Here is a 27346-nt window from a genome sequence, read left to right as displayed (position 1 = left end):
ACAAACCAACTAGGCAGATAGAAATGACATTTTATTTTGTGAAGAACACTTGAAAAATAAAGATGAAAGCTTTTCCACGCTTTGCAAATAACCATCAGAACCCATGGAGTCACAACAACTCCATTTTCCAAAGGTGTTTCCTCCCCCCAGCCCCGTTTTCCACGAAGTCTTTCACTGTGGAATGGCCCACACGAGTTTTAAGAAAAAAAAAAAAAAAAAAATGCATTTTGAGCCAACATTAGAAATAATCCAAGATTGGTTCAGTGCAGGTGCTGCTACATTACACTTGAACAAAGGCACAAAATTCCCACTTGGAATTTGCATTTCAGTTTCTCCAAACTTCTTGTTCTCAGGGAGAAACCAGAGGGAAGGCTGAGCTCAGTCCGGCTCTCCAGCAAGAACCAGAGGAACTGAAGTGACAGCAAATAAATCCACTGGGTTGGAACCATCCAGTGACACAAACCTTTGGAACCAGCACCTCTGATCCCTGCTGTAAACCCAGGCGACACAAATGGAGAAGGGAAAACATCAGCTGCCCTCCCATGGGGCAGAAAATGTGTCCATGAAACTGGGATTTTTCAGGATTCAAGCGAGTGAGGACATTGAACAGCCCCGTCAGCAGAGAATCAGCTCCAAAAAGCACAGGAGCACCTGCTGAATATTAAAGATATGCACAGAAATAAATAATAATCATGTGTTTCGTAGTGCTTTTCACCTTCTTGCTGATGGCTGAGTGTCAGTTTTGATCTTTCTGTTGTCTGAAACACCAGAATATTGTTAACCTATAAAAGGTACACGAAAAATCTCACCTTTGCCAAAATCTGAGGAATCTGCTGAAGTGGCAGCTCCTACTACAAAATCTACACCAAATAGGTCAAATATTTCCTGCAGCCCCCAAAAGCAGCTTGTGTTTTGTCCTCTCATTATGACAGATTTAATTAAGGATAATCAGGCTCACTTAGGAGTTAATACTTCAGAACCTTTGAGCTGCTCACACCCCCTGCTCCCACAGGGGCTGGAGATCAGCTCAGGACACCAAGAGAAACCTGTTCTCCAATGTAACAGAGTATCAGAACAGCTGGAAAGAGGAGAAATGAGGGAAATTCCTCTGAAGAGGAGCACTGACAATAAATGCAGGCCTTCTTCCTGAGTACAGTAAAACCCACTGAAGATCAAACATCAGATCTGTCCATTTTTCCAACCGTTTTTGTCTGTTAATGAAGTTTAGGGCCAACAAAAACGCCCTAGAAACTGCAAAATGAAGTTTATGGGCAACAAAACAAGCCCTGGAAACTTCAAAAATGTAAGATTCAAAAATGTTGTTCCGTATCACAAAAGGTCTCCAGGTTCTACATCTTGACAGATCCTGGATTTGCTCTTTTTTGAGCCAATTTCCTTCACTCTGTTCAGAGATTTCCACATTTCCCTCATTCTCAGGTCTCACCAGCTCCGACAGACTTAGGTTTGGAGGTGAAGAGAGAAAAGCAATTTCTGGTATCAGCAGTAACTTCAGTGATCAGAGCTGGGAGAAAACTCTAAAAAGAGATGACTATGACTGCATTAAATCTCAGTAGTGGTGGTGCAAGGGGTCAGACCTGACCCAACAAAGCATTTAGGGTGATGACAAAGGAGTCACCGAGGGGTTATACAATGTATTAATCCTTTTCCTCCTACATAAAGTGCATTTACTCAGCCTGAGAGTAAGTACCACACTGAGAAAGGGACCTTAAAGCACTTCCCCAAGAGAGAGCAGAAGAAAATCAGAGTTATCCCAAATCCTACACCCAGTTTTTCCTCAGGGATTCTTGAAGACACTTTGGGAAAGCCCCTCTTGCTGCTGGAGCTGAGGTCCTGCAGGCCAGGTTAGTACAGGGTGGTGTGGGCACAGCAGCTCCTGGTGCTATCTGAACACACCCACATTGATGGAAAGAGCCACTTCTGGTTTCCGGGGCTTCGTGGGGAGCCTCTCCTCGGGGAAAAAGGGATCCTGGACCCGCTCCTGGCGGCTGGAAAACAGAAATGATGGGGTTAATGTTTAGTGCTGAGCCTCAGCAGGGTGAGCCTGGCCTGAGCCCTGAGTTCCAGGGAGCTGTAAAACAACCTGCGCCAAGGAGCTCATTTTCATCTCCATGGTGTGCTCCAGGAGAAAAAGCCACGAGACTCAGTGTAAGAACACTGAGAGCCAGGAGTTTGAATTATCCAAGTGCTCCCTTCAGGATTACGGAAGTTGTGTGCTCTGACAGCACCCAGCCACCGCTGGCCTCAAAAATTATCCCATTAGTCTGAGCCATGGAATGGTTTGGGTGGGAAGGGACCTTAAGGACCATCCCATTCCACTCCCCACCATGGGCAGGGACACCTCCCACTGTCCCAGGCTGCTCCAAGCCCCAATGTCCAGCCTGGCCTTGGGCACTGCCAGGGATCCAGGGGCAGCCACAGCTGCTCTGAAAAGCAGCAAACACTTTGCATGTTTCTAAAGTGTAGGAACCCAGAGTGCCGAGAATATTTCTCTGCCTGTTTTTAAGGGTTCTTACCCCCCTGAACAACACAGTTTTAGCTTCAAACCTTGGAAAAAATTGCCAACAGTCAGACAAGAACTAGAAAATACAGTGGTGTGAATTAGGTGATAGACTACGATGTAAGATTGTCACAGGGTGAAAAATTTAGAGGTTTTGGGCTTCTCTTTGTAGTAAATAGATAAGAGTAAAAAAGATCAAAATGGAGGATTGTTGCTGTTCTCTAAACCTTCTTCTCCTTCTTCTACTACTCCACGTTCTGCAGTAAAAGTAGTTTGGATTGATTGGATAGAGAACTCCGCAGTTCCTGCCCGTGTTACTGAACAATTGGTAGGAAAGTGAAAATAATGCATGTTTTTAGTAACCATTGGTTAAAATATCTTTAAAAGGCTGTGTAAATCTTGATAGAGAGGCTTCACTCCTGCGTTTCTGTGCTCTGTGCTGTACCTGGGTCAGGCTGGTGGCTCTGTTCCTCTGATAAGACTTAATAAACAACTGTTGGAAGCATTGAAACTAAAGGAAAAGTCTCCGTTTATTCTTTGAAACTCCTTGCAAGGACTTTTAGAAAATTCTCTCCCATCCGGAGGGACTTGATTTGTGGCACGGTTCAGTGTCACTAAAGAAAATGAACTAAACACTCACTACCTTTTCTTCTTCTCCAGTGCCAGCTGCCTTTGTTTCTCCTTCCCAATGTCGTCCCTCACGGTGCTGAAGTCCTTGGTGTCATCAAGGAGAAGGTTCTGTTGTGAAAAAGGATTTGAGAGATCAAAGTCAGAAGGTCAAACTATTTCCTAGCTGTTCCTCAACAGACACAATAAATTTTCAGATTGTTTCTTTTGACTAGTTTTGCACCAATTAATTTCCAAGTTAATTAGAATTGCAATGGTTTGAGTTGGAAGGGATATTAAAGATGATCCAGTGCCACCCCTGCCATGGGCAGGGAACCCTTCCACTATCCCAGCTTTCTCCAAGCCCCGTCCAGCCTGGCCTTGGACACTTCCAGGGATGGATTTTTTCCCTAAGCAGCAGGACAGGACATCACATTTTTCTCCTACTGCTCTAAAACCCAGCCAGAATATTCTTTCCTTCTAACTAAGCCTTACTGCTAGCTCAGAGCTCAGTGCTGGGTGATTCCTTTTTACACCATAAACCAGAACTGTCATAGTTCAGTAATCCATCATATGTAACAGGTTTGTATCTATAATGGGATTTTTAAAGGGCATTTCCTTGGGTTTTACTCAGAACTTCAAAGAAAAAACAACAACAACAAAAGTCAACAAAATGAGGGCAAGAAAAAAGATCCAGGAGAAAAACAAAAAGCAGCAACAGCATCAAGAAACGTCCTATCAACACAATGCAATGTCCAAAGCCACATCCCAGTACCCTCAGAAACGCAGCAGCATGAGAGAAAACCAGGAAGAAATGAAGATACTGCAAGGGGGACAGTGTCTGAACCTAATCCTCGTGAACAATTAAATCCAAGGTAATTTACCTTCACCCCAATGATGTCTCCATCCTTGAGGTGATAAGGTGCTGACTGCAAACTCTCCTGCTTTTTCCTCCTTTTCCTCTTGGAGATTTGCTGTGTCTGAATAAAACCAAAGCAGAAGAGTTTGGAATTCTCCTTCAATACAATCCCTAAGGAACTGCAGCCCAAACCAACATGTGCTCCTCTCCAACAACTGTTGGGTTCTGTCACTCCAGATCTTACCCAGCTAGATATTGGCAGCCACTCAAATCTCTCAGGGAAGTATTTGGCTATTTCAATTTTATCTACAGGGAGACAATAGTGAGAAGCCACTCTTTGCCTCAGAGCCCAGGTCGTGCATTCCTTGGAGATATCCCACACCAAATCCCGGGAGTCGGAGTAGTCCCTCTCTCCTGGTATTCCCATCTGGACTCGCAGCAGCAGCTCGTGGGGGCTGGCAGCAGGATGAGAGAACAGACATTTTTTGAGCCATGCTTTCAGAATTCCCAGCTTTCACTCCCTCCTGCCCTCCCCTCACTTTGTTTGTGGAAAACAATAAACAACTTCCAAGGTTTTCCCACATCCTGAGAGCCCTGAAGTTCAAAGCTGCTCAGTCAAGGCTCCCCTCAAACACAGAGCTGTAAGAAGTAAGAGAAACAAGGATCTTGAGCTCTTACCCCAAATTCTCTTCTTCTTGCAAGGGTTCTATGCAGATTTCCACTCTGGCACCCAGCCTGTAGTCACTGCCAACAGAACAGAGATTGTCTATGTGGCTCTGGAGCCAGCCTGGGAGAGCTGGGGATGCTCACCTGGAGAAGGGAAGGCTCCAGGGAGAGCTCAGAGCCCCTGGCAGGGCCTAAAGGGGCTCCAGGAGAGCTGCAGAGGGACTGGGGACAAGGCATGGAGGGACAGGACACAGGGAATGGCTTTAAGCTGAAAGAGGGTAGTTTTAGATGGGATATTGGGCAGGAATTGTTCCCTGTGAGGGTGGGCAGGCCCTGGCACAGGGTGCCCAGAGCAGCTGGGGCTGCCCCTGGATCCCTGGCATGTCCAAGGCCAGGTTGTGCACTGGGGCTTGGAGCAGCCTGGGACAGTGGGAGGTGTCCCTGCCCATGGCAGGGGTGGGATGGGATGGGCTTTGAGGTCCCTTCCAACCCAAACTGAGCTGATGAATCTCCCCACAATAGATCCCACATCCAGCCTGCTGCACATTCCCCAGGAATCCCACCTGAGTCTCTGCTTGTTGTCCCGGAGGAGCTTCCCGGGGCGTCTGCTGTCCACTGTCCAAGCTCTGAGGAATGAGGGCAGGGGCACAACCTGCTCCTGGCAGCAGGGCAAGGTCAGAGCCTGAAAACCAGAAATACTTTGTCAATGATTTTAGCAGCCAAGTCTCCTTGGGAAAACAGAAAACCACTGGACTAACTCTCAAAAAAGAGGGCAAGGTATTGAGATTTATTCCACACCAGCTGTTGCTTGTGGCTATGACCAAAATACTCACTTTTCAACCTCCGAGGGAGTTGGATTTCCCTCCCTCTCAACAATTCTCAATGTAACTTCCATTTCCAAAGGACCAAATTTCTTTTTTTTAACCAAAATTTGAACAACTGGGAGGGAATGAGGCTGTTGGAATCGTTGCCCCAGTCTCTGGCCAAGTGCTGAGCTCCTCTAAGCCCTTCCCAAGGACACAACACTTCCCATGCTCAGCCAGTTCTCCTTGCTCAAGCTGCAAACAGTTTTCCACAGCAGTAGCCTGGCAGAGCGCCCAAAACTGAAGTCCCACCCAAAAAATGAGTGTTGGTATGGAGCAGAACCAGGTGAGAGATCCTTCCCCATGCAGTTCGAGTAGAACAATCAACTGGTTAAACCACACAGAGCCCTTTGACAGGACTGGGTTATGTATTTTTGTGTGTTTGGGGTGGTTTTGGGGTTTAGTTCTTTCATTTGGGGTGTTTTACTGGGTTTTTTTTTTGTTTGTTTGTTTTGGTTTGGTTTTCAGTGTATTAAAACCATACAAAGATATTTTTGTTTCTGGCCAAAGAAACTTGAGCCAGACCTTCCTGGCTGACAAACCTGTGCACCCCAAAGCAATTCTTTATTCATCAGGTTCCACATACAGAAATAAAAATTAAAAAAAAAAAAAAAGATGCAGAAAACTGATACAGGAACAATGTGGAAATGGCAAAGTGGCTTTTGAGGAGGTGTTTGTTATGTGTGTGCTTCCCATGGAGAGCTTTGACACTGTGAAAGAAAGAGAAAGGCTGCAAGGCAGAGTTTCAGCTGAGTGCAACGAGGCTCCCGCAGGCCAGGCCACAGGACAGGGAGGATGGGGACTGCAGGGACACTAAGGAAGTGTCTGAGCTACATGCTCCAGCTGCTCTTGGTACTTACCAGTGGCCATGGCACAAGTGCCATGGCACAACAGACTGGAGACAAGGGAAACGGAAATAAAGAATAGCTGTTAATAGAGCTCAAGTGATCACAGCGCTGCTGCACAGTCCAACACAGGAGAGCATCTAACCTGCATCTTCAGATCTTCCAGAGAGGCTTCTCCTGCTATCTCTATCCTGCCAGCATAACAAAGATCCAGGCCTGTGTGGGTGGGTTCTGGTGGAGCTTTGAAGGGGGGGGAGAGGGAGGAGGAAGAAACAAATAACAGAAGAATCAACACGATTTGTATAGTCCTGAGAGGTAACAGTCACTTCATGCTCACATTTCACTTAGGGAAGGGGCCTGACCTCCAACTTTTTGGAATCCACTTAAAAAACCACAATATCAAGGAATCCCACACTGTTTTGGGTCGTAAAGGACCTTAAAGGTCACCTCATTCCAACCTCCTGCCGTGGGCATATACAGCAGGTGAAACACACCCTGACAGTTTCCAAACAGTTCCTATACAGATCCTATACTGCAAATTTCAGAGCTAGGAGCAGTTATTCCCGTTGATAAATCCTGTTAGTTATCAGTTAAAACTGCTGCAAGCAAAGTTAAACTGCTCTTAGCTCCACTACTGAAATCATCAGGGGAGAAAGTGAAACTCAGAAAAGCTTTGAGACAGAAGGAGAAAAATGCAAAGAAAACTTCTGCAAGGGGAGGGGTCCTGCCCTGCAGCACAACTGAGCACCAGAGGAATATTACTTTTAATACAAAATGAAAAATCAATTTGTTCTCCATTTTCCAATTCTGTTATTTCTACTTCATTTTCTTCTCCCTTCTCAACCCTCACTTGATTTTCCTGCCCTGCCTGGTTTTTGATTTGCATTTGACCTTTAGGAGAGCAAACAGTTAAAACACTGCATTTAAGGTCTTTTATTCTATGCAGGCTTTACCCATCCCTCCTTTTACAGCTTCCCAAAAAGCAGCACAGCCTGAAGGGAATTAAATGTGCTCTCGGCAGTCTGGCACTTGAAGCCAATCACCTCTGTGCTCATGAAGGAGATGCTTTCCAGTGCTGCCACTGCCTTCAGTGCAGAGACTGAAAAATAAAAAACCCCTGCTACCAAATTTAGTGGGGTTTTGAGCAAATCCAGCTGAGGAACATCCCTACATCAGGATTATCCAGCATTTATGTCCAAAACTGCATCTGGCTCCTTTCACCATAACCTTGATGCAACTCATGCAGCTCCTCCTAGGTTTCAGAAGGATTTGAAGGCTTTGGATTAAAATGTGGGTTTGACTCCAAGAGCAACCACAGATGATTCCTTTCAAAGCCTGGCCAAGCTCACCTGCTGCAGCAGACACCTGCAAAGCATCCATCTTCCAGGTCACCCCATTCACCTGGTCCTGTGCATTCTCTCCATGCTTCTTATGGCTTGAAGGCTTCAGCCACCAGATGGGGATCTTCAGGAAACCCTGCAACAGAAAATACCAGGTGGCTCAAGTGTTCTGCACAGACAAGGAGAAGTTGCACCTTCAGCACAGGAAGAGAGGAAAGATTTGTTTAAACCTAAGCTTTGGGAACAGGCTGCCTGTTTTAGAAATGCCCAGGGAAGTGGAGGAGTCACCATCCCTGGAAGTGTCCAAAGAATGTGTGGATGTGGCACCTGGGGATGGGATTTAGTGGGGAGCACGGTGGTGGTACAAAAATAACGATGCTACAATTCTGCAAGGGAGAAGCTGTCCCAGGCCAGGCTGGACATTGGGGCTTGGAGCAGCCTGGGACAGTGGGAGGTGCCCCTGCCCATGGCAGGGGTGGCACAGGATGGGCTTTGAGGTCTCTCCCAACCAAACTGATCTGGGATTCCAAGTATCCAGCCACTGCCCGCTCTCCTTTTACCTTTTCTGGAAGCTTTCCTTCAGTTACAACCAAAGTGTCTCCTCTGCAAACGTTGAGTTCCTTCAGGGTGGCATTCTGCAGGAAGACAAAGCACAGGGCCCGTGTCAGTCCACACCTGCCTTTCTCCTCAGGCAAAGTCTCCACGGGACATGGAGCAAAGAACCTATGGACTGAAACAGGATCCTCTTACTTCCTGACTTAATGCTTCCCCTGCTTCGTAGCACCAGTCAAGCCTTCTCAAATGCCAATTGTCACCTACCAAAACCCAAAAAGACACACACAGAAAATTAATTAGTCACTAATGCCAGTTTGGGAAAATATTACAGAACTCTTATGAAGTGTTAGGGGTCCTTTTCCTTTTTTTTTTTTAATCTGCTTTTTAAACACAGCTCTGACTAAATGAATTATCACTTTCACCTCTTTCCCCAGATCTTTTGCTATATGAAAATAATCTTTTATTTGCATCGATTTTTCTTCCTCACCTACCAATTCTTTTGCCTGGTTTCAGAGGAAAAAGAAGCAATTCCCATGTGTCAAATTATCATTCAAATTTACAACAAGCTCTTTAAAATAAAAACTGTATTATAAAGATCTCATGTTTAGAATTCTTTCCCCTCCTCACATTACAACAACACACAGACCATTGAAAAACTTACAAAGGTCTAGAGGTAGGAAGAGCTGTCCTAAAAATGATAAAATTTCCTTTTAAAAATATGTAAATAACAACACAACCAACCTGATAATCCAGATTTCTCCAGCATTAAATTGAGACACTGAAAAAATAAACATGGAGGAGAGTTGTGTCAGCGCTGAGGCTGGGAAATAAATCTTTTAGCAAATCTATGTTAGAATTTTCTGACATAAAGAGCGATGGTCAATTCTTAAAACAATACAATGAGATAGACAAGATGTATTTGGGCCATATATTAAACCCTTCATGGAAGAGATGGTTTTCAGGCAAGAAATTCACCACATCAGCTGAGGCAGCTTTCCCAAACTGGTAAAAAATTAAACCTGTGCTGTCAAGTTTGTTCCTTTACCTGAACAAATTCTGCCCCAGAGTTTGCAGATGCACCTTTAAAAAAAAAACCAAAGCTGCAAATTCAACATTTTCCAGCTATTATTGGCCAACACTGCTGGGCTGGCTGCAGCCAGAGCTTCCTTCACTCCGTGCATGGCTCTTCCCAACTCCTCTGCCTCCAGTTCCGTGCAAGGCAAAGGGTGTAAGGAATGTTGACCAGGTGCTTGGGAGCAGCCAGCCTTACCTCTCTGACAGAGGCAGTCTCCTCCACAACTATCTCCATCTCAGGGCTGCAGTTTTGGTCACTCCCAACCATGAAGTACAGGAAGAGCTGAAAATCCAAATGCAAACTGTCAGAATAAATATGGGAGTGTAGAAGTACAGTGCAAAAACAATTCCTGTGGCAAGAATGTCATTAAGCAGCATTAAAATGGCACAAAAAGCCAAGAGAGTTGAGTTATGGCCATCAGCAGATCCTCATTAGCCACCCCTGGTCTCTAGAAATGCACAACTACTCCTTCTCCTGCACATCAAGGCCAGGCTGGACGGGGCTTGGAGCAGCCTGGGATAGTGGAAGGCGTCCCTGCCCGTGGCAGGGGTGGGATGAATGAGCTTTAAGGTCCCTTTCCACCCAAACCATTCTGGGATTCTGGGGTATTTACAACTTGCACATTCCAAGAGCAATATCCCCCTTCTTCCCCTTATTCTCTTTAGGAAAGCCCCTGCACCAGGCTCCTCCCATCCCACACTGCTGTACCTGAGTGGAAGCTGGAGCTTTCCCACGGCACAGCCCGAGCAAGCTTCCCATCTTCAGCTCTGCCTCCTTGACTGTGTAATCCTCAGGCACTTCGGGGAGGACAAAACCAGGGAGAACATCAGCAGCTGCTGCTTATAAAAACATCCATTTTATCATCTTTAGAACAAGCTGAAACCCTTCAGTGGCCTTTGGAGAGCTTCACTTGCACAACTCTGAGAGCAGATCAGTGAGTGTCCCATGAGGAGAGCAAAGGCATGGACATCTCTCCAGGGCTCCCTGTCCATGGTTTCACCATTCCCACCGTGAATCCCCTTCCCCACCACAAGACCAGCTGGAATTTCCCTCGCTGGAACTCATGTCTGATCCCTTCCTCTGGGAAGGATCTGTCCCTGCCTTCTCTACGATTCCATGCTAAGGAGTTCAAGACTGCAATCACCCCTCCTCCCTCCAAGCCTTTTCCTCTTCAGGAAGCTGGAAGAACCCAGCTTCCCTCCTCTTTCACACATTCCAGCTCCCAAACTATCCCGGGTGCTCTCCTCTGGAGAGGCCTTAATTTATAAGGAACAAAGCTGGGGATCCTTTCCCAGTGAGCTCTGCCCATCAGGAGCACAGGTGGATTAGGGATGTAAGGAATAAAACCAAGCTCAACATTTAAGTTTAATCTCTACCTTTGTATTGGCACTGTTAATTAACCTTAAAACTGGAAAAACCCCCCACACAACTGGTTCAGTTAAGACTAGAAATCAGCAGAGTTAAGTGTGGGTACTTCTCTCCCAGGAAAAGACAAACAGAGGCTTAAAATCTCCCCAGTGAATTTCTTACAGAACAGTGATGAGACAAATCAATTTACCTGGAGACAGAAGTTTCCCATTGCCATTAACAGGTCTAAGACAGCTCTCGTTTGCTGCAGCAAAAAGGGCAGGAAAGACAGAAGTATTAAGAAATTCAAATAGGAAAAAATTTGGCTCAGAATTTCAACAGGTAACACCTTTCAGATTAATTACAGCAGGTTTATCTCAGAGGCCACTGTGACATCTCCTGGAGCCTCCATCAACAGTCTCAGCGTTTATTCTTTCGCTGAAAGGAAAACTCTACTACTAAACCCACTAAAAAGCCAGTACATTGTAACATTACCAGAGTGATAAAGCAGCTGAACACTTACCCAGCTCCTCCTCCAGCTGAAGCTCCCGGATCGCTTTCATTTTGATATCTGACATCACCTAAAGACAGGGACATTAAAAGGGACATTAACACCTCCAGCCAGGAATGCCACCAACACCCCTGCCTGTCCCAGTGCCAGTGCACAAAGAGCACCAAATCATCCTTCCCTCCTCTTTTAGCTTTGGTTAGCGACACCACCTCAAACTTCCACTCACAGGGTGGTCCAAAGATCATTCCGTGTTTTAGTGTTTGACACTAGAACACTACACTGGTTCAAGCTACCTGCACACAGCCCAGGGACTGTAGCTCTGAGCTCAGCACTATTTTCAGCAGGGAAAAACTTAATCCCTGGGCCAAGCTGTCCAGGAAAGCAGAGTCCTTACTGTTTCAATAGTGGCAGTGATTTTAACGAGTTTCTCCTCCTCTTCCACCCCACAGAAGTTTTTCACTTGGAGCCAGCTGATGTCATAGGTGAAGGCAGTCAAATTCCCACTTGCCACGTTGACAAAGCTGTGGGAATCAGCGGTGCAAGGACAGTCAGAGACAGGGAAACTGCACACTGGCAGGGCTGCACCACTCACCAGCACAGCTCCCACCTAAGTGGATGGTGTTAAAGTTGATGGCATCACACAGAGCAGAGGCCTCAGGGAGCACAGAGTGTCATGAGACCACAAATTTGCCCCTGGCAGCTTTGGATTCACTGAGTGTGAGTTGCTGTCATGGTGTTTTTCCCCTTTACAAGTGTAAATCAAAGAATGTGACTGTTGCTGCACTTTGAGGGCAAGAAAAATCTACTAGCTGATAAATACCTGGTCTCCAAATCTTAAGATGAGAATACTCGTATTTGTAAGCTCCAAGGGATAATTAGTTACAAGGATCTATCCTGTTAGCATGATTTGAACTAAAAGGTTTTGTCAAAATTGCTTTTTTTGTTTAATTACAATCAGAAAAGGTTACCTCTGGTCATGGCTGTCTAAGATCAGCACTGAGCACCCATCCCTGAGGCCAACACTTCGGACTGTTTCCTTCATGTCTTCCTCACGGAAAACTTCCCAGTTCTTGGCTTCTCCCTCTGCTCCCGAGCCATTCTTGAGGATGATGCCTCCGGCTGGAGCCAAGGCTGAGTGCAGCTGGCCCAGGCTGGTGCTGCAGGAGAACACGTGCTGGGCCTCGCTGAAGTGCTGCCCCTTCCCGCCCTCGTTGTGCTCGGCCAAGCGAAGGACGTTGAGCACCACGGGCTCATGGTCAGGGCCCGTCAGCACCTTTGTGCCTCCAACCTGAGGGAGGGAAGGAAAGAAGGAAGGAAGGAATGCCAGCTTTGTGTGGGGCTGGCCCATAAAATACAGGGGAGACTGGGCAGCGAGAAAACTGGGGCAAGAAATGGACGCTCTCCCCTCACAAACAAACCACCTCTGACCAAAGCCTTACTGAACAACCAACCAGAGTAACCCACAGGCGCTGGGAAGAGAAAGCACAAAGTTATCCAGAGAAGCTGGGGCTGCCCCTGGATCCCTGGAAGTGTCCAAGGCCAGGCTTGGACAGGGCTTGGAGCAACCTGGGATAGTGGAAGGGCTCCCTGCCCATGGAAGGGGGTGAAATGAGATCCTTAAGTCCCTTCCCAAACCACTCCATGGTGACAGCAGCTGGAAAACCAGTGGACACTTGGCAAAATCAAAACCACAAGAATTTAGCCCCTCAGGACATTAAAGAATTACCCAAATGTGACTGAACATGGTGACTTTACATTTTAAAACTTGGTCTTTCTGATATTCAACCTAAGCAATAAATACAGTTCCTTGCTGAAGGAAATTTAATGACACCAAAGCTGGAATAGAAAAAACTGTATCAAAAACCAAACAAAGACAAAAACAACTGTTACTACATGTTTGGCTGGTTTTGTTTGGTTTGGGGTCTTTTTGTTTTTGAGAAAGCTGAAACAAAAGGGATATTTTTACAGTAAAAAATGTTTAAATGTAGCATTTTATTCCATTACAGAGACAGAATAAAATGCTGTTTCATAACCACTTCCAGGGTAAGCAAAAGCCTTAATATTAAAAGGAAGATGGGAAACTACAAGAGGAGCACAGGATTTCAAGAGCACGCACAGTCCTTTCTCTTCAGAGCTGACAAGGAAGGAGTTGTTTGGTTCCTTTACCTCTTTGCCATTCCACACGAAGATGTCTGCTCCATCAGCCAGCCCAATGCCATCCAGGGTCAGCTCATCTCCTAAAGAACAGGAGCAAATCCTCAAGTTCTTGCTCCCCACAAAACACACAGACAGGGTCAGCAAGTTTTCAAAAGTCACTACACTTAAAGAACTGCACAAGCATGGGGAGGAATGTCTGGAGCAGCTCTGAGTGTCTCTATATTTTGATGTCATCTTCATGGAGAGTTGGGTTATGTTCTGGTTCAACACTCATTTTCTGAAGCTGACCACAGAGAACATAAAATTTTAAAGTTACTGAATAGGTTTTTAAAGACTGACACTTAGAATTGCCTAACAAAGCAAAGCTGGAGACAAAAATGATTATTTAAAAATCTGATGTACCCTTAATAAATTAATGAACTCTCTATGCAAGCATTTCCCTTTACAAAATTCTTACTTCACTAAAGTCTAACCTACATTTTCCTTTGATGTCACCCTGGCTCCTCTCTTCTATCCTCTCCTCCAATCCTATGAAAGCAAACATCCGCAAGCCAATCAAGGGCAAATTACAGACTGAAACGTTCTTGTCAGCAAATGTGCTTAACTTGCTTAAGATCTGCAGTCTTACTGCATTTCACACCAAAGACTTCACAGCAAAGTCTCAAAATCATTCATTTCCACTAATAAGAGTGAAATCAATAATTTAAATAACTCAACATGAGTCTGATCGAGAAGAGTGTTCAGTACTACACATCTCCAAGATGGTTTACAGATGAGATCTTTGATGTCTGCAGGAATTAAAATACAGCAATAGCATGGAAGCCTTGCATGCAGTGCTCTTACCATCAAGCACCTGGTACAGATGTAATCCTGCTGGTAAAGGCTTGGCCATACTGAGAACCATGTCCCCTTCCCAAGATTCCAACATCTAGTTGGGAAAAGTAACCAGAAAGATTATATAAAATAACAGTGAGCAGTAATTCAGCATTCCAAATGACAATCTGCTGAAAGCTGTCACAGCCTGCCTCCCAAGCTCACTTGGTGACAACTTAAATTGGTGACTCCTTGAAAAGATGAAGACAAATCTGCCACAAAATGAAATATCAAGAGTAAGCCTGGAGTTCTGCAAAGTGTCAATCCATGGCCATGCACATGCTGCCCAAATTAATTCATTAGCTTGTGTGAATTTTGAAGTCTCCGTAGTCAAAATTCCAGCAATTTCATGGCTTCAAAACCAGACCCCACACCACTCTTTCCTCCTGGGTAAGCCCATATTAAATATTTAGCCTCCTAAACCCCATTTACTGTTGAAAATACCTCCTTGACACAAAGACTGCAGCATAAACACACTTGTAAATGTTGCAATGGCTCAATTAAAATGAAGCCTGAGTTTATGTAGTGCAGGTACCTGGAACACTGCCTGTCGAAGGTCTCCCAGTGTTCTCCTCCTGTCAATAGTCAAATCCACCACGCTCTCTTTCCAAGAAAGTGAAGGATGCAAAGCCCCGTTGTGGAATTTATAGCAGGAGCTCAGGTGGAGATGTAAATCAATGCCATTGCTTGCTGAGTCACATTCAGCTCTTTGGGAGAACAACACAACAAACTGGTGAACTTAACACCAAACAGATGTTTCTGTGTAGCTGTCCTGGAGCTGATCCCCCCAGGGCTAAATTCCCTGTCACATTCCCTCCCCTCCTTTATACCATACCTGGTTCTACCAGCTCAGTGTAGCAGCAAACATTTAAAAAAACAAAGCAGTGGAATTCACTCAGACAGAATCCCCAGATGGTTTGGGTTGGAAGGGCTTGAAAGCTCATCCAGTTCCCCCCTGCCGTGGGCAGGGACACCTTCCACTATCCCAGGTTGCTCCAAGCCCTGTGCAGCCTGGCCTGGGACACTGCCAGGGATGGGACAGCTACAGTCTCGTGTGAAACACTCCATAAAACCTGTCACTCTTGTGTCTGTAGTTTGGAATCTTAACTGTGATTCAGGAGTTATCAGCACTTGTGTCCCTCAGCACAAGGGACAGTTTTGTCCAACCTGAATACCACAAGCTCTTCCCTCCACTTTTCTGGCAAAGAACAAAATTTATCTGTTCATTCACAGTAAACCAAGTCCTTCCCCCTTCTCCCAGTGGAGAACTCCCTCTATAAACACAAGTAAGATAATGCATTCCACTCTCTCCCCAGAACTGCAGTGATTTGCACCAGAAAATGGTACAATTTGAAACTGTAAGTATGTTTCCCTTGAAATTCTGTGGGATGCTTGCTAACAGGGAAACCAGCAGAAGGTGGATATAGAAATTCTGTTCTTCAATTAACCCCTATGACTCTGCTCAATGAGTTTCTTTCCTTTTGAATCCCTTGGGAGTCCTGCAGATAAAAGCTGCTTCAGATGGGTACAGTGACACCAAAATACCTCTTTTTTTGCAGCTCTGTATTAGCAGCATTCATTTCATTCAGCAGGTGCTCAGGAATTTGGTACCTTGGATTTCCTCGTGCTGCAACAAAAAAAATACAGGCTCAAAATGTGGTTTGGCAAACAAGAAAAGTGATCAAGATGAGACATTACAGTACAATAATTACTGGAAACCCAGAGAAATTATGATCATAATAGAGAAAACTCAACTGCAAGGTGATATAAAGAACAAACAAATGCTTTTACTCCTTCCAATCAATCTTTCTTTAAGGGAAATTAACACATAAATGCCATTACCAGCAACTTGTATTTGTTTCAGCTGATGCTCTGCTGTTATTTCTGGAGCATACTAAAATAAATTAGTCAACTGAAGCCAATTAACAGGTCACCACCTCCTTGTATCTTCATTTAAATCTTTTTTCAAATGATCATTACAAGGAAAACTGGTGGAAAAAAGCTTGGAAAGGACAAAAAAGCCCAAGAGCCCCCCCCAGAATGTCCAGATGAGCTTTGTGTACCTTCAGGAGGCCTTTTCAGCTGAGCTTTTCTGTAGAACAGCATGTAGGCACTCTCTTTACCCTGGAATTGTTTCTCAAGATCCTTCTCCTTGATGGGCTGGACTTTGGAATCATTCAGGTCAAACCAGTGGCACCCAGCAGAAGTGGCCCTTGGCCTTGGGGGGGTTTTCTCACAGTTCCACTGGACATCATTCTTCTGGGGAGGGCTCTGGAGATCTCGTCCACGAGAATCCAGCTTGAACAGGAGCTTGTGGGTTTCCTTCAGGCCTACCCTATTTCCATCAGGGCTCAGCTGGAATATCTGAGGATGATTCTGCAAATACTGAAAGGAAATAAAGGACAGGATGAAGAAGATGCCAAGTTTTAAATGCAGCAGCCTGCATTAGGCTGCTTCATCTGATTCTCCTCAAAGTGAAACGCACACCCCATTATTACTTCAACCCTCATTTTATGGTGCTTCCTCGTGTATTTTCTCAGTTTATCTCTGCAAAAGCCTCACATCCACACTTCACACCTACATTTAAATAGTTGTTGTGGAAACTGCAGGTAGCTCCCTTCAAAAAACAGGCAAACATCAGTTTTCCACCTACCTACAACACAAATGCCGAAGTATTTTTCTTAAAACATCATAAAATACGGTTGGAAAACAAGGATTTACTGGAGTATTAATTTCATGGACATACTCTAACCAACCAAAAAGTGGGATACATTTTCAAATCCTCATTTCTGTAGCTCAGATTAATTTTTTTATAGGCAAATCATGGAGTTGGAAAAAAAAATACACAAACTCTCAGGCAGACAATTCCTTGGGAATCTTGTGTTTCCCAGCCTGCTAGTTCACCTTACAAACCTCTCCCTGCACATGCTAATCCAAGGGCCCGTATTCTCAATTGTCATCCTACTGACTATTCAACAGGAATAGAAATGATTATAAAAGTTACCTAAAACCAAAACCAACAAACCTGTGATTACCTTTCGTAATGCTCCGTATTGTTTTCTGTATTTCTTATTCCAGGACACCCCTTTCTTCTCCAGTAATTTCTGCCCTAACTGATCCACGGGGATTTGTTTAGCTTCTTCCTACAGAGAAATGAAAAACTGAGGTAGCAAAGGCTACAGAAGTCAAGGGATCAACACAAAGAAGCCAGTTTTAAAGTGCTTTAATCATTCCTGGTTTTTAATAAGCTGCTGTAGCATCATCTGGAGCTGTGTCAGGGCAGGGTTAGGTTGGATATCAGGGAAAGGCTCTTCTTCCAGAGGGTGCTGGGCACTGCCCAGGCTCCCCAGGGAATGGGCACGGCCCCGAGGCTGCCAGAGCTCCAGGAATTCCGGGACAACATTCTCAGGGATGCACAGGGTGGGATTGTTGGGGTGTCTGTGCAGGGCCAGGGGTTGGATCAGTGATCCTTGTGGGTCCCTTCCTGCTCAGGATATTCTGGGATTCCTTTTGCAACAGCTTTGGCGAGCAACTTTAGAAATATTCCAAAAGGAGCTTTTTCTCTATGAAGAGCCACTATTAAAGTCAAGTTTTAAATGCTTCACAGCAGGTTCAGAAGAGCTCTGGACACTTAAACCTGCCCACTCTCACCAACAGCAACCCCTCGAAAGTTCCCTAGTTCCACAGCCAAAGCAATGAACTCCTTACATACCATACCTCTGATAAAATCCCTTTTAAGACTGCCAATGGATTTTCTGTTTCTTTGCCGTTCTCAGTGTCTCTTAAAGCCTTATCTTCAATCAGCCCATCCTCTTCTTCCTGGGGAAGAAAGACACTCACAAATATTGTTGTTTCACACACAATTAGAGGGTTGGATTATTCCGTGCTGACATCATCATGCACAACTGAGGAGTGTGAAAGACATTCTGATAAACTACCCTTCTCCATGAGGCAGGACACACAAAGCCTCATTAAAATATTAGTTAAGTTTGGATGCACATTCATCCACTAGCTCTTAACATTTTTCTGCAAAATACGACCTCTAAAGCAAGGAAGAAAATCCTTCAGGACTTACTTGGAGTTGCCAGTTTCCTAACTGATCCACATCTCTGATATAAACATGATAGTGTCCTCCATAGCAGCCACCTTTGTGTATAATAACAGAGAAGAGCTCATACATGTACTCTGAATCATCCATTTCAGTCTTTAAAAAGAAAAACAATAATTGTCACAATAGCAGAGGTCAGTCTCTCACTCAAGGACAGCTTTACACCTTCAGCATCACTTCAGACATTTCTCAGTGTGTGTTTTGCATGTGCAGAGATTGATGAGGCTTCTCAGGGCTGGGGACGCAAGGAAGGAATGACACAAGCCATGGAGCAAGGCACAGGCTGACAAATCATAAAATCAAGGAATGGTTTGGGTTGGAAGGGACCTTAAAACTCATCCGGTTCCCTGCCCTGGGCAAGGACAACTTCCACTGGACCAGGGTGCTCCAAGCCCCGTCCAAGCTGGCCTTGGACACTTTCAGGGATGAGGCAGCCACAGCTGCTCTGGGCAGCCTGTGTTATTAAACAAGCAGGATGCTGAACAACACTGGAAATCCAAAATATTTTCAATTTCAATGTTTGTTCACAACCAGGCTTGTTTTGCTTAAAAGAGAAGAGCAAAAAGAAGCAACACTTAGAAACACGAAAACTGAGGGGGAAAAAAAAAGCTTCCTCAAATGCAAACACTGAGAAATTTCCAAGCTTGCATTGCAACACTTCAAGAAGAAAAATGTCTGTTCCATAACAGTGCCTCTATTATGTTGTTTATGGGCCAAAATTTGTCATCAAGCAATGGCACAGCTCAGTTTATAACCAGAATCATATTTAGGAATGCAAACAGAGATTCCTGAGAAAAATGGAATAACCACAGGCACATAAAGCACATATAGCTCAATTTATACAGGACGTTATCAGAGAATAACAACACAAAAATACATTTCAATTTCCACTTCCAGATAATAATCTTCCTGTCAAGAAAAGGTTAGATAACTTCTGGGTCTTTATTATACCCTCCCCCCCTGTAGCTATAAGGTACTTCCCACTCAGCTCAAAAGTGGAGGAGGACACCACAAAGTTCCACAAACACCTTGCCCTGACAAAATGCAAAATAAAAGACAACCTCTCCTTGAGATGTGGGCTCTCTGCTGAGCATACAGCAACTTTTAACCAATGTAAACAGTACCCACCTGCTCACAGAAAGGCCTCAGGTTGATCTGGATGGGGAATGTGTAGCAGCTCGTTTCCTTGTACCTCTCACACTTCTCAAAGTCAAAGTTGAACCTCAGCAGGGAAATGGTGAGGAAGGGAGGCAGCTTGCGTAGCTTAGCAGACTGGGAAGGGATTTAAAAGACATTTGAAGCACAGGGTTAGAACAGAACTGTGCTTCCACGCTGCTGTGGACAAATCCTTTTCCAAAAAGCTTTGTAATCACCAGGCAGACAAGATCAGTGCCCTCATCTTTAAAATGTCTTCATTAATTTTCAATTTCTCTTCCAACCACACAACCTAAAAGCAATCCAGATCTTTCCCCCTGCTAAGCCCCACATCCTCCTTGACTGGTGATCACCAGCCCCATACTTGGTCCTGCCACAGCAAATAAAGGACATTGGTGACATTCTAGTCAGTTATGACATTTCCATAGCCCACATTTCTACACAGGCAGCCACAGAACAACCAGGAACTGAAGTCTCCCTCATTGGTACAGGGGAGCACCTTCGAGGCAGGAGAGCCAGGATAATCCATTTCAGTGAGGAAGGGTATCAATCCAGATCCAACCACTTGATGTGTGAGCACAGAGAGAACCCCTGGGAGAAGTAAAACCAGCCATGCTGTAGCACCTCTGACTGCAGGTGTGGATTCCACGGCCACGTTTCTGAGCCTTTCCAATGTCTCCACCCTCTCCTCCACCAGCAGAGCCTTAACAGGGAGGCCCCAGGAACACACACAGCGTTTAAAGAAACCTCCTGAACCAAAGATTCCATCTGCACCCACAGCCTGGCAATCCCCAGCTACGTGATTTCCTACCAAAATTCAGAGTTCCCACTCTCCTCCTGCATGGATGAGCACTTCTGATACACAACTTACCCTGGCCTGTCCTTGGCTTCCCTTTGGACTACTCCCTCCACACCCAGAGGGCTGCAGGGTTTGGCCTTCACTCCTCCTGCAGGAGGCCAAGGAGCTCTGCTGCTGGGACGAGGGCAGAGTGCACCAACAGCCTGAGTCTGCCTCCCTCCCCAAAAACAGAGCAACAGCTGCTCATTGTTTTTTCTCTCTCATTTGGGTTCTCCAGAAGTCAGTTCCCATGATTTTTCTCTCATCGCATGGATCTGTTTGTTTTTATTTTATGCTCTAACTTATCTTTTAGCCAATCCTCCACAATGCCCAGAGCCAGGGTGCAGCAGACATAAAAACCTGCAGCAATAGCTGGAAAATAAGCCACAGGAGCCTTTCCTGACATCTCTGCTGAGGTTTCACAGAATCCCAACATGGTTTGGGGTGGAAGGGACCTTAAAGCCCATCCCATTCCACCTCCTGCCATGGGCAGGGACACCTTCCACTATCCCAGGTTGCTCCAACCCAGCTTTGGACACTGCCAGGGATCCAGGGGCAGCCACAGCTGCTCTGGGCACCCTGTGCCAGGGCCTGCCCACCCTCCCAGGGAGGAATTTTTTCCTAATATCCCATCTAACCCTGCATCAACACACCCCAAGGTGTTACCTTTGAAGCTTCAACAAGTTTATCGCAGGCTCCACATCGATACAAGTTGTCGTTCTCAAAGTATTCTTCTTCCACGTACATGTTCCACAGGGCCTCCTCCAAGCCAGCCACACCTTTCACAGCCACGGTGAGGTCTAAGAAATCTTCCTGTGCAGAAAGGGCAACAAGAAATGAGGTTCTGAGGGCTGTAAGTTTGTGGTGATTAGAAAGATACTCAACCTATTCATCACAGCTGATGGGGGAAAACCCCTCATACATTCACAGAAGAGAAATTGATTTTAAAAACTGGGGGTTTTTTAACTACAAAGAGCATTAAAGAGCAAAGATATGTTTTGCTGTTGTTACCTCAGCTCTCTGCTAACTACAACCACCAAAGGCACTGCTTGTGAACTCAGAAGATGCAAAGCATTTGGGTTTTTACCCCAGATGGAGATGGTTTAGAAAATGCAGACAAAACTTAAAAGTCCAACACTCACTACCGGGATCCAACAAAGATGACATTATTTCTGGACTTTAAAAACAAGAACATTTGAAGTCAACAGACTGAAGAGAAGCCACCATGGAAGATCCCTGGCTCTACCTGTCTCTCACTGACGTTCTTGCACTCCTTACAGACAATCTGATTGACAACAATGCCATGGTACAGGCGGTTGATGAGGTCGTGGCCCGACGTCCCCACGAGGGAAGTCTCCAGAGCACTGAACAGGATCCTGTTCAGCTCCTGCACATCGTGCTGCCTCATCTCCTGCAGGAGGAAAACCCAACAGGAAGGAATCAAACAGGGCTGCGCTTGGCTTAGGGCTTAAAACCAACATATACGGAGTGTCACAGAGTCTCACTGACTACTCATACATTTCCTCCTTGAGTAATCAACTACTGCCTTTATTATTGTTATTTTTAATCTGGTTATGCTACAACCCACCTAAGACACTTTCACTTGGGTACAACCACAGAATTCCAGAGTGGTTAGGTTGGAAAGGACTTTAAAGTTCATTTTGCTTTCATCCCCTGCCATGGGCAGGGACACCTCCCACTGTCCCAGGCTGCTCCAAGCCCCAATGTCCAACCTGGCCTTGGACACTGCCAGGGATCCAGGGGCAGCCACAGCTGCTTTGGGCACCCTGTGCCACGGCCTGCCCACCCTCACAGGGAGGAATTCCTTCAAAAAATTCCATTTAAACTGACTTGCTCTCCATTTGAAGCCATTCCCTAGATTTAGATTAATCTCTGACTAACACAGTTCAACTTGGGTAAGAATCTAAGTATCTAAGGACAAGAAGCCTGTTGGAAAAACACTCCTGCAAAAACGAAGGAAAAGCAACTGGGATTGTATCTAAGAGAACAATCATCTTCTGCTCCTTCCTGTGAACAACTGCCACGGACTCCATGTGGAGATCCAACAGGATACAGCAAGAGCTGACCCAATCCAAGTCACCTCCACAGCTTGAGGGATTTTAAGGTATTTCCTAAACGCCAGACTTCCAAAACCCATCTCCATTTAGGGAGAAGCGTGTTGGGACAGAGATTGGCACCTCATGGCTGCTCCAGCCGAAGCTCTCGGTGAGGTCTGTGGTGGATGCAGCCTGCTGGTCCAGGAGCAGGAGCTGAGCAAACAAGCGCTGCAGCTGCAGCGGGATTATCCGAACCTGGAAACAGCAAGGAGAGGACACAGCCAGCACATCAGACACAGCCTTCCAACCAGGCATTTCAACAAAACCAGAAGCAATTTACTACAAAGTTGGTGATAAACTACCCCTGTCTATCACTTGCAGACCTCAGGCTACTCAATTCACACCAAGTCAGACTTTGCTCCCAAAAACCTGCAGTGCCACACCTTACACAGCCAAGCAGAATCTTGGAATGGTTTGGGTTGGGAGGGACCATAAAGCTCATCCCATTCCACCCCTGCCACGGGCAGGGACACCTCCCACTGTCCCAGGCTGCTCCAAGCCCCAATGTCCAGCCTGGCCTTGGGCACTGCCAGGGATCCAGGGGCAGCCCCAGCTGCTCTGGGCACCCTGTGCCAGGGCCTCCCCACCCTCCCAGGGAACAATTCCTTCCCAAGATCCCATCCATCCCTGCCCTCTGACACTGGGAAGCCATTCCCTGTGTCCTGTCCCTCCAGCCCCTGTCCCAAGTCCCTCTCCAGCTCTCCTGAAGGGCTTGGTGGTGGGGTGGAATGAGACTGGAGGGAGAACATCTCAGCAGCAACAGATTCAATATCTGATTGCTGAAGCAAAACCTCATGGCAATGAAAGCTCAGAACTGTGTGAAAATCCAGTATCAGCCAGCCCAAACTGCCTCTCAGTATCAAATTCAGGTTTTCACCCATTTTCATAACTTTCACACCAATTGGAACCATATTCCTCCACGTCAACATCGGACAGTGGCAGACAAGGAAATTCCCAACACCTTTGCATCCGGTTTCCTGCTGTCATCCAGAGTCCCGAGTTCTTCAGGTCCCAGGGAGAACAGAGCCTCTGCAATTGGAAAAAAAAAAAATCATTATTTAAAAAGAAAACACCCCCTCTTTAAAAATTAAATGTATTTCAACGTGAGGCATTATGATGTTCTTCTGCAATAATTTATTTGAAGTGAAATGTACCCCAAAATTACCTGAGTTCATTATGTTTCTTCAACAAATCACCAGAAATGCGACTCTCACTAAAATATCAACCCCAGCGTTATCTTAAGAAGGTTTTGAGCCCCTCACCTCGAAATTCAGGTGTGAAAAGCAGAGTCTGCAGAAGGGAATTGAGGTAGCAGGTCCCACCCTGGTTTTTGATGCCACTGAGGTTGGTGGAATCCCTGGGAGCTGGAGGCTCAGACTCTCTGGGCTTTGATTTCTTCCCTTTCCCACAATGATTGTTCGAAATAAAGGAAAAATCCTCTTCAAATAAGTCCCCAAACATCGTGAAGGCAGAAGAGTCCTTTAAAAAGATAAAACAAGCATTTACCACCAAAAAAATGCAGCTGAACCTGCCCACCTCAAATCCTCCAAGGTGAACCTGGGAGCCCTGACTGAAGAAATTGCTTATTTTTTTTCCCCCCCTCTTTTCCTGGTTATTTTAAAAATTAGTGCCAGCTCCACGTAGAAGTGTAAATTAACGTAACAAAAAAAGGTTGATTCAAAAGCATTTCTGTTACCACAGGTCTGAACAAACCAGAACCAAACCCACCACAGTTCCATTTTGCACAAAGTTCTTATTTATTCCTACACATGAACTGGCCCCTTCCTTGGATTATCCTTATCCACCTCCTCCAAACCCCTGGAACTTCTTCACCTGAGACATTAAAGCAGAAAGACTTTAAAGTTTCGCTTTCCCAGTGAACATAAATAGGAAATAAATCACTTTGCATTGGCTTTTCCTCCTCTGAATGCAGCTCTTACCCCTCGACTGCCTTAAAAACTCTGTACAGGCCCCTCCTCCCAAGCTGCTGGATGTCATTCCTGGCCTTGGCACTCATTCCAAGCTGTCTCCCAGCCTTCATTCCTGGTTCCAGTCAGGCCTGTTGCACTTCAGCATTCAGATTATTCTCCTCCCTGAATGCCCAGCAGCTCCTGAGTGGATTGTTTATCCCAAAAAAGGGCCATATATCCAGGAGACACCACCCACCCACCGCTCCAGAGAGGCACTCGAGTGCCAAATCCTCCCTCGCTCCTTATTTCTGGATCCTCCGAGCGCTGCTTCCCTTAAAAACCACACAGGAATGTCGCCTGTAAGGAATTCTGGATGGCCCAGTGCTTTCACAGAGCAGGGACATCTCAGAGCACAGGGCCTCAGCCTGCCAAGGCTGGAATAAATCCACGGCAGGAGATCCCCAAATCTTTCCAATAAACCCACAGCCAGAGATCCCAACCCCCCCCTCTAACAAAGCCATGGCAGGAGAAACCAAAACCCTCTACTAAACACATGGCAAGAGATCCCAAATCCCGCAGCAAATCCACGGCAAGAGATGCAAAATCCTGTAGTAAATCCATGACAGGAGACCCCAAAACCCATCCAATAAATGCAGGCAGAAATCTCCAAACCCCTCTAATAAACCCATGGAAGAGGTCCCAAAGTGGTCTAGTAAAGCCAGAAGATTCCCAAACCCCTCTAGTAAATCCATGGCAAGAGATCCCGACCCCCTCTAATAAACCCATGACAGGAGACCCAAAAATCCTCTAATAAATCCATGGCAGGAGACCCAAAAATCCTCTAATAAATCTATGACAGGAGACCCAAAAATCCTCTAATAAATCCATGGCAGGAGACCCAAAAATCCTCTAATAAATCCATGGCAGGAGATCCCCAGACCCCTCTAAGTTATCAATGACAAACGATCCCAAAACCCCTCTAATAAACCCATGGCAGGAGACCCAAAACCCCTCTAATAAACCCATGGCAGGAGATCTCCAAACCCCTCTAAGAAATACATGCCAAGAGACCCCAGAACCCGCTAATAAATCCAGGCAGAGACCTCCAAACCTCTCTTAACAAACCCATGACAGGAGACTCCCAAGCCCCTCTAACAAACCTATGCCAGGAGCCCCCCAAGCCCGGAAGTCTCCCCCGGGCCGGCGATCCCCAGCCCCTCCGAGCCCCTCACTCACCGGGCCCGGCCCGGCCCTACGGCCACGGCCCCGCGGCCGCCGCCATGTTTGTTGTGTGGCGCCGCGCAAAGCACGCCGGGACCGGCGGCCCGCGGGGAGGGCGGGAAGCGCGCGGGGCATGCTGGGAGTTGTAGTTTCCCCTGCGTGAGGGCAGGGGGCGTCCTGGGAAGCTGTGGGACCTTCAGCCCTGGAAGTGCTCCAGGACACGCTGGATGAGGGCTTGGAGCGATCTGGGATAGTGGAAAGTGTCCCTGCCTATGGCATGGGGTGGAACAGGATGAGCTTTAGGGTCCCTTCCAGCCCAAATCATCCTGGGATTCTATGAAGAGCAGCTCCTTCTTTCAAACAAACAGTTGTTTTATGGCGTGGATTTATTACAGTCATTTGGGATCTCCTCTCATAAATTTATTACAGGGGTTTTGGGACGTCCTGCCATGGTTTATTAAAGCATTTTGGGATCTCCTCTTGTGGATTCATTGGAGGGTCTTGGGGATCACCTTTCATGGATTTACTAGAGGAGCTTGGGGATTCTATTGTCATAGATTTATTAGAGGGATTTGGGGATCTCCTGCCATGGATTTATTAGAGGGATTTGAGGCTCTCTTTTCATGGATTTATTAGAGGTGTTTGGGACCTCCCGCCATGGGTTTATTAGAGAGGTTTGGGATCTCCCGCCATGGATTTATTAGAAAGGTTTGGGGATCTCCTGCCATGGATTTATTAGAGGGGTTTGGGGATCTCCTGCCATGGATTTATTAGAGAGGTTTGGGATCTCCTGCCATGGATTTATTAGAGAGGTTTGGGATCTCCTGCCATGGGTTTATTAGAGGGATTTGGGGATCTCCTGCCATGGATTTATTAGAGGGGTTTGAGGCTTTCTTTTCATGGATTAATTAGAGGGGTTTGGGACCTCCCACCATGGGTTTTTTAGAGGGGTTTGGGATCTCCTGCCATGGATTTATTGGAGAGATTTGGGGATCTCCTGCCATGGATTTATTAGAGGGATTTGGGGATCTCCTGTCATGGATTTATTAGAGAGGTTTGGGATCTCCTGCCATGGGTTTATTAGAGGGATTTGGGGATCTCCTGTCATGGATTTATTAGAGGGGTTTGAGGCTTTCTTTTCATGGATTAATTAGAGGGGTTTGGGACCTCCCACCATGGGTGTTTTAGAGGGGTTTGGGATCTCCTGCCATGGATTTATTGGAGAGATTTGGGGATCTCCTGCCATGGATTTATTAGAGGGATTTGGGGATCTCCTGCCATGGATTTATTAGAGGGGTTTGAGGCTTTCTTTTCATGGATTTATTAGAGGGGTTTGGGACCTCCTGCCATGGATTTATTCCAGCCTTGGCAGGTGTGTTGTAGCTACGCTAACAACTCCCTCCTGAGCCTGGAATGGCCCACCCTGCACCTGACAGGATCATCAAGCTTGGAAAAGACCTCCAGGATCACCCAGTCCCTCCCTCACCCCAGCACTGCCATCATCACCCCCGAACCACGTCCCCAAGTGCCACATCCAGGCTCCTCATGGACACTTCCAGAGACGGCGACTCCGCCACCACCCTGAGCAAATTCTTCCAGTGCTTAACCACTCTTCCAGGGAATTCTTTTTTCTAATACCCACTCCAGTGCACCTTGAAACCATTTCCTCTCGTCCTTTCCCTTGGGACATGGCAGAAGAACCCAATCCCAACCTGCCTCCTGTCAAGAGAATTGTAGAGAGCGACAAGGTCCCCCCTGAGCCTCCTTTTCTCCATGAACACC

The 27346-nt window shown here is 46.1% G+C and overlaps 1 protein-coding gene across 3 annotated transcripts; it reads right to left on the bottom strand.

Annotated features, from left to right (window-relative positions):
- Window positions 1-10: 10 nt before the first annotated feature.
- USP40 (ubiquitin specific peptidase 40) lies at window positions 11-25678 on the bottom strand. 3 transcript variants are annotated; one of them, XM_039555163.1, is made up of 32 exons: window positions 25580-25677; window positions 23696-23912; window positions 23395-23462; window positions 22515-22628; window positions 21563-21727; window positions 20983-21129; window positions 19452-19595; window positions 18291-18419; window positions 17933-18034; window positions 17251-17358; window positions 16279-16600; window positions 15761-15842; window positions 14751-14922; window positions 14186-14270; window positions 13352-13422; window positions 12154-12473; window positions 11580-11706; window positions 11198-11255; window positions 10886-10939; window positions 10036-10163; window positions 9523-9609; window positions 8994-9030; window positions 8448-8512; window positions 8258-8332; window positions 7707-7833; window positions 6503-6597; window positions 5213-5331; window positions 4662-4727; window positions 4228-4438; window positions 4009-4104; window positions 3162-3256; window positions 11-2006 (listed from the first exon to the last, which is right to left on the bottom strand). In XM_039555163.1, exons 2-32 carry the CDS (start codon window positions 23892-23894, stop codon window positions 1901-1903), a joined length of 3774 nt encoding a protein of 1257 aa, XP_039411097.1. In that variant the 5' UTR covers window positions 23895-23912; window positions 25580-25677; the 3' UTR covers window positions 11-1900. The 3 variants fall into 3 exon arrangements, with proteins under 3 accessions (XP_039411097.1, XP_039411098.1, XP_039411099.1); XM_039555164.1 differs by having other exon boundaries at window positions 10036-10124; XM_039555165.1 differs by lacking the exons at window positions 11-2006; window positions 3162-3256; window positions 4009-4104; ... (1 more) ...; window positions 4662-4727; window positions 5213-5331 and adding an exon at window positions 5338-6407 and having other exon boundaries at window positions 25580-25678.
- Between the last annotated feature and the right edge of the window lie 1668 nt (window positions 25679-27346).

This window comes from Corvus cornix, chromosome 7 (assembly GCF_000738735.6).
Source record: "Corvus cornix cornix isolate S_Up_H32 chromosome 7, ASM73873v5, whole genome shotgun sequence".
Lineage (NCBI taxonomy): Eukaryota > Metazoa > Chordata > Aves > Passeriformes > Corvidae > Corvus > Corvus cornix.
This window is presented reverse-complemented; position numbering and strand designations above follow the sequence as displayed.

Coding starts and splice junctions, on each gene's coding strand:
- USP40 (XM_039555163.1), bottom strand. CDS start 23,894: ATGTTTGGGGACTTATTTGAAGAGGATTTTTCCTTTATTTCGAACAAT. Junction 19,596..20,982: donor AACTTGTTGAAGCTTCAAAG/GTAACACCTTGG, acceptor ATCCCTTCCCAG/TCTGCTAAGCTACGCAAGCT. Junction 6,598..7,706: donor GCAGGTGTCTGCTGCAGCAG/GTGAGCTTGGCC, acceptor CCCCCTTCAAAG/CTCCACCAGAACCCACCCAC.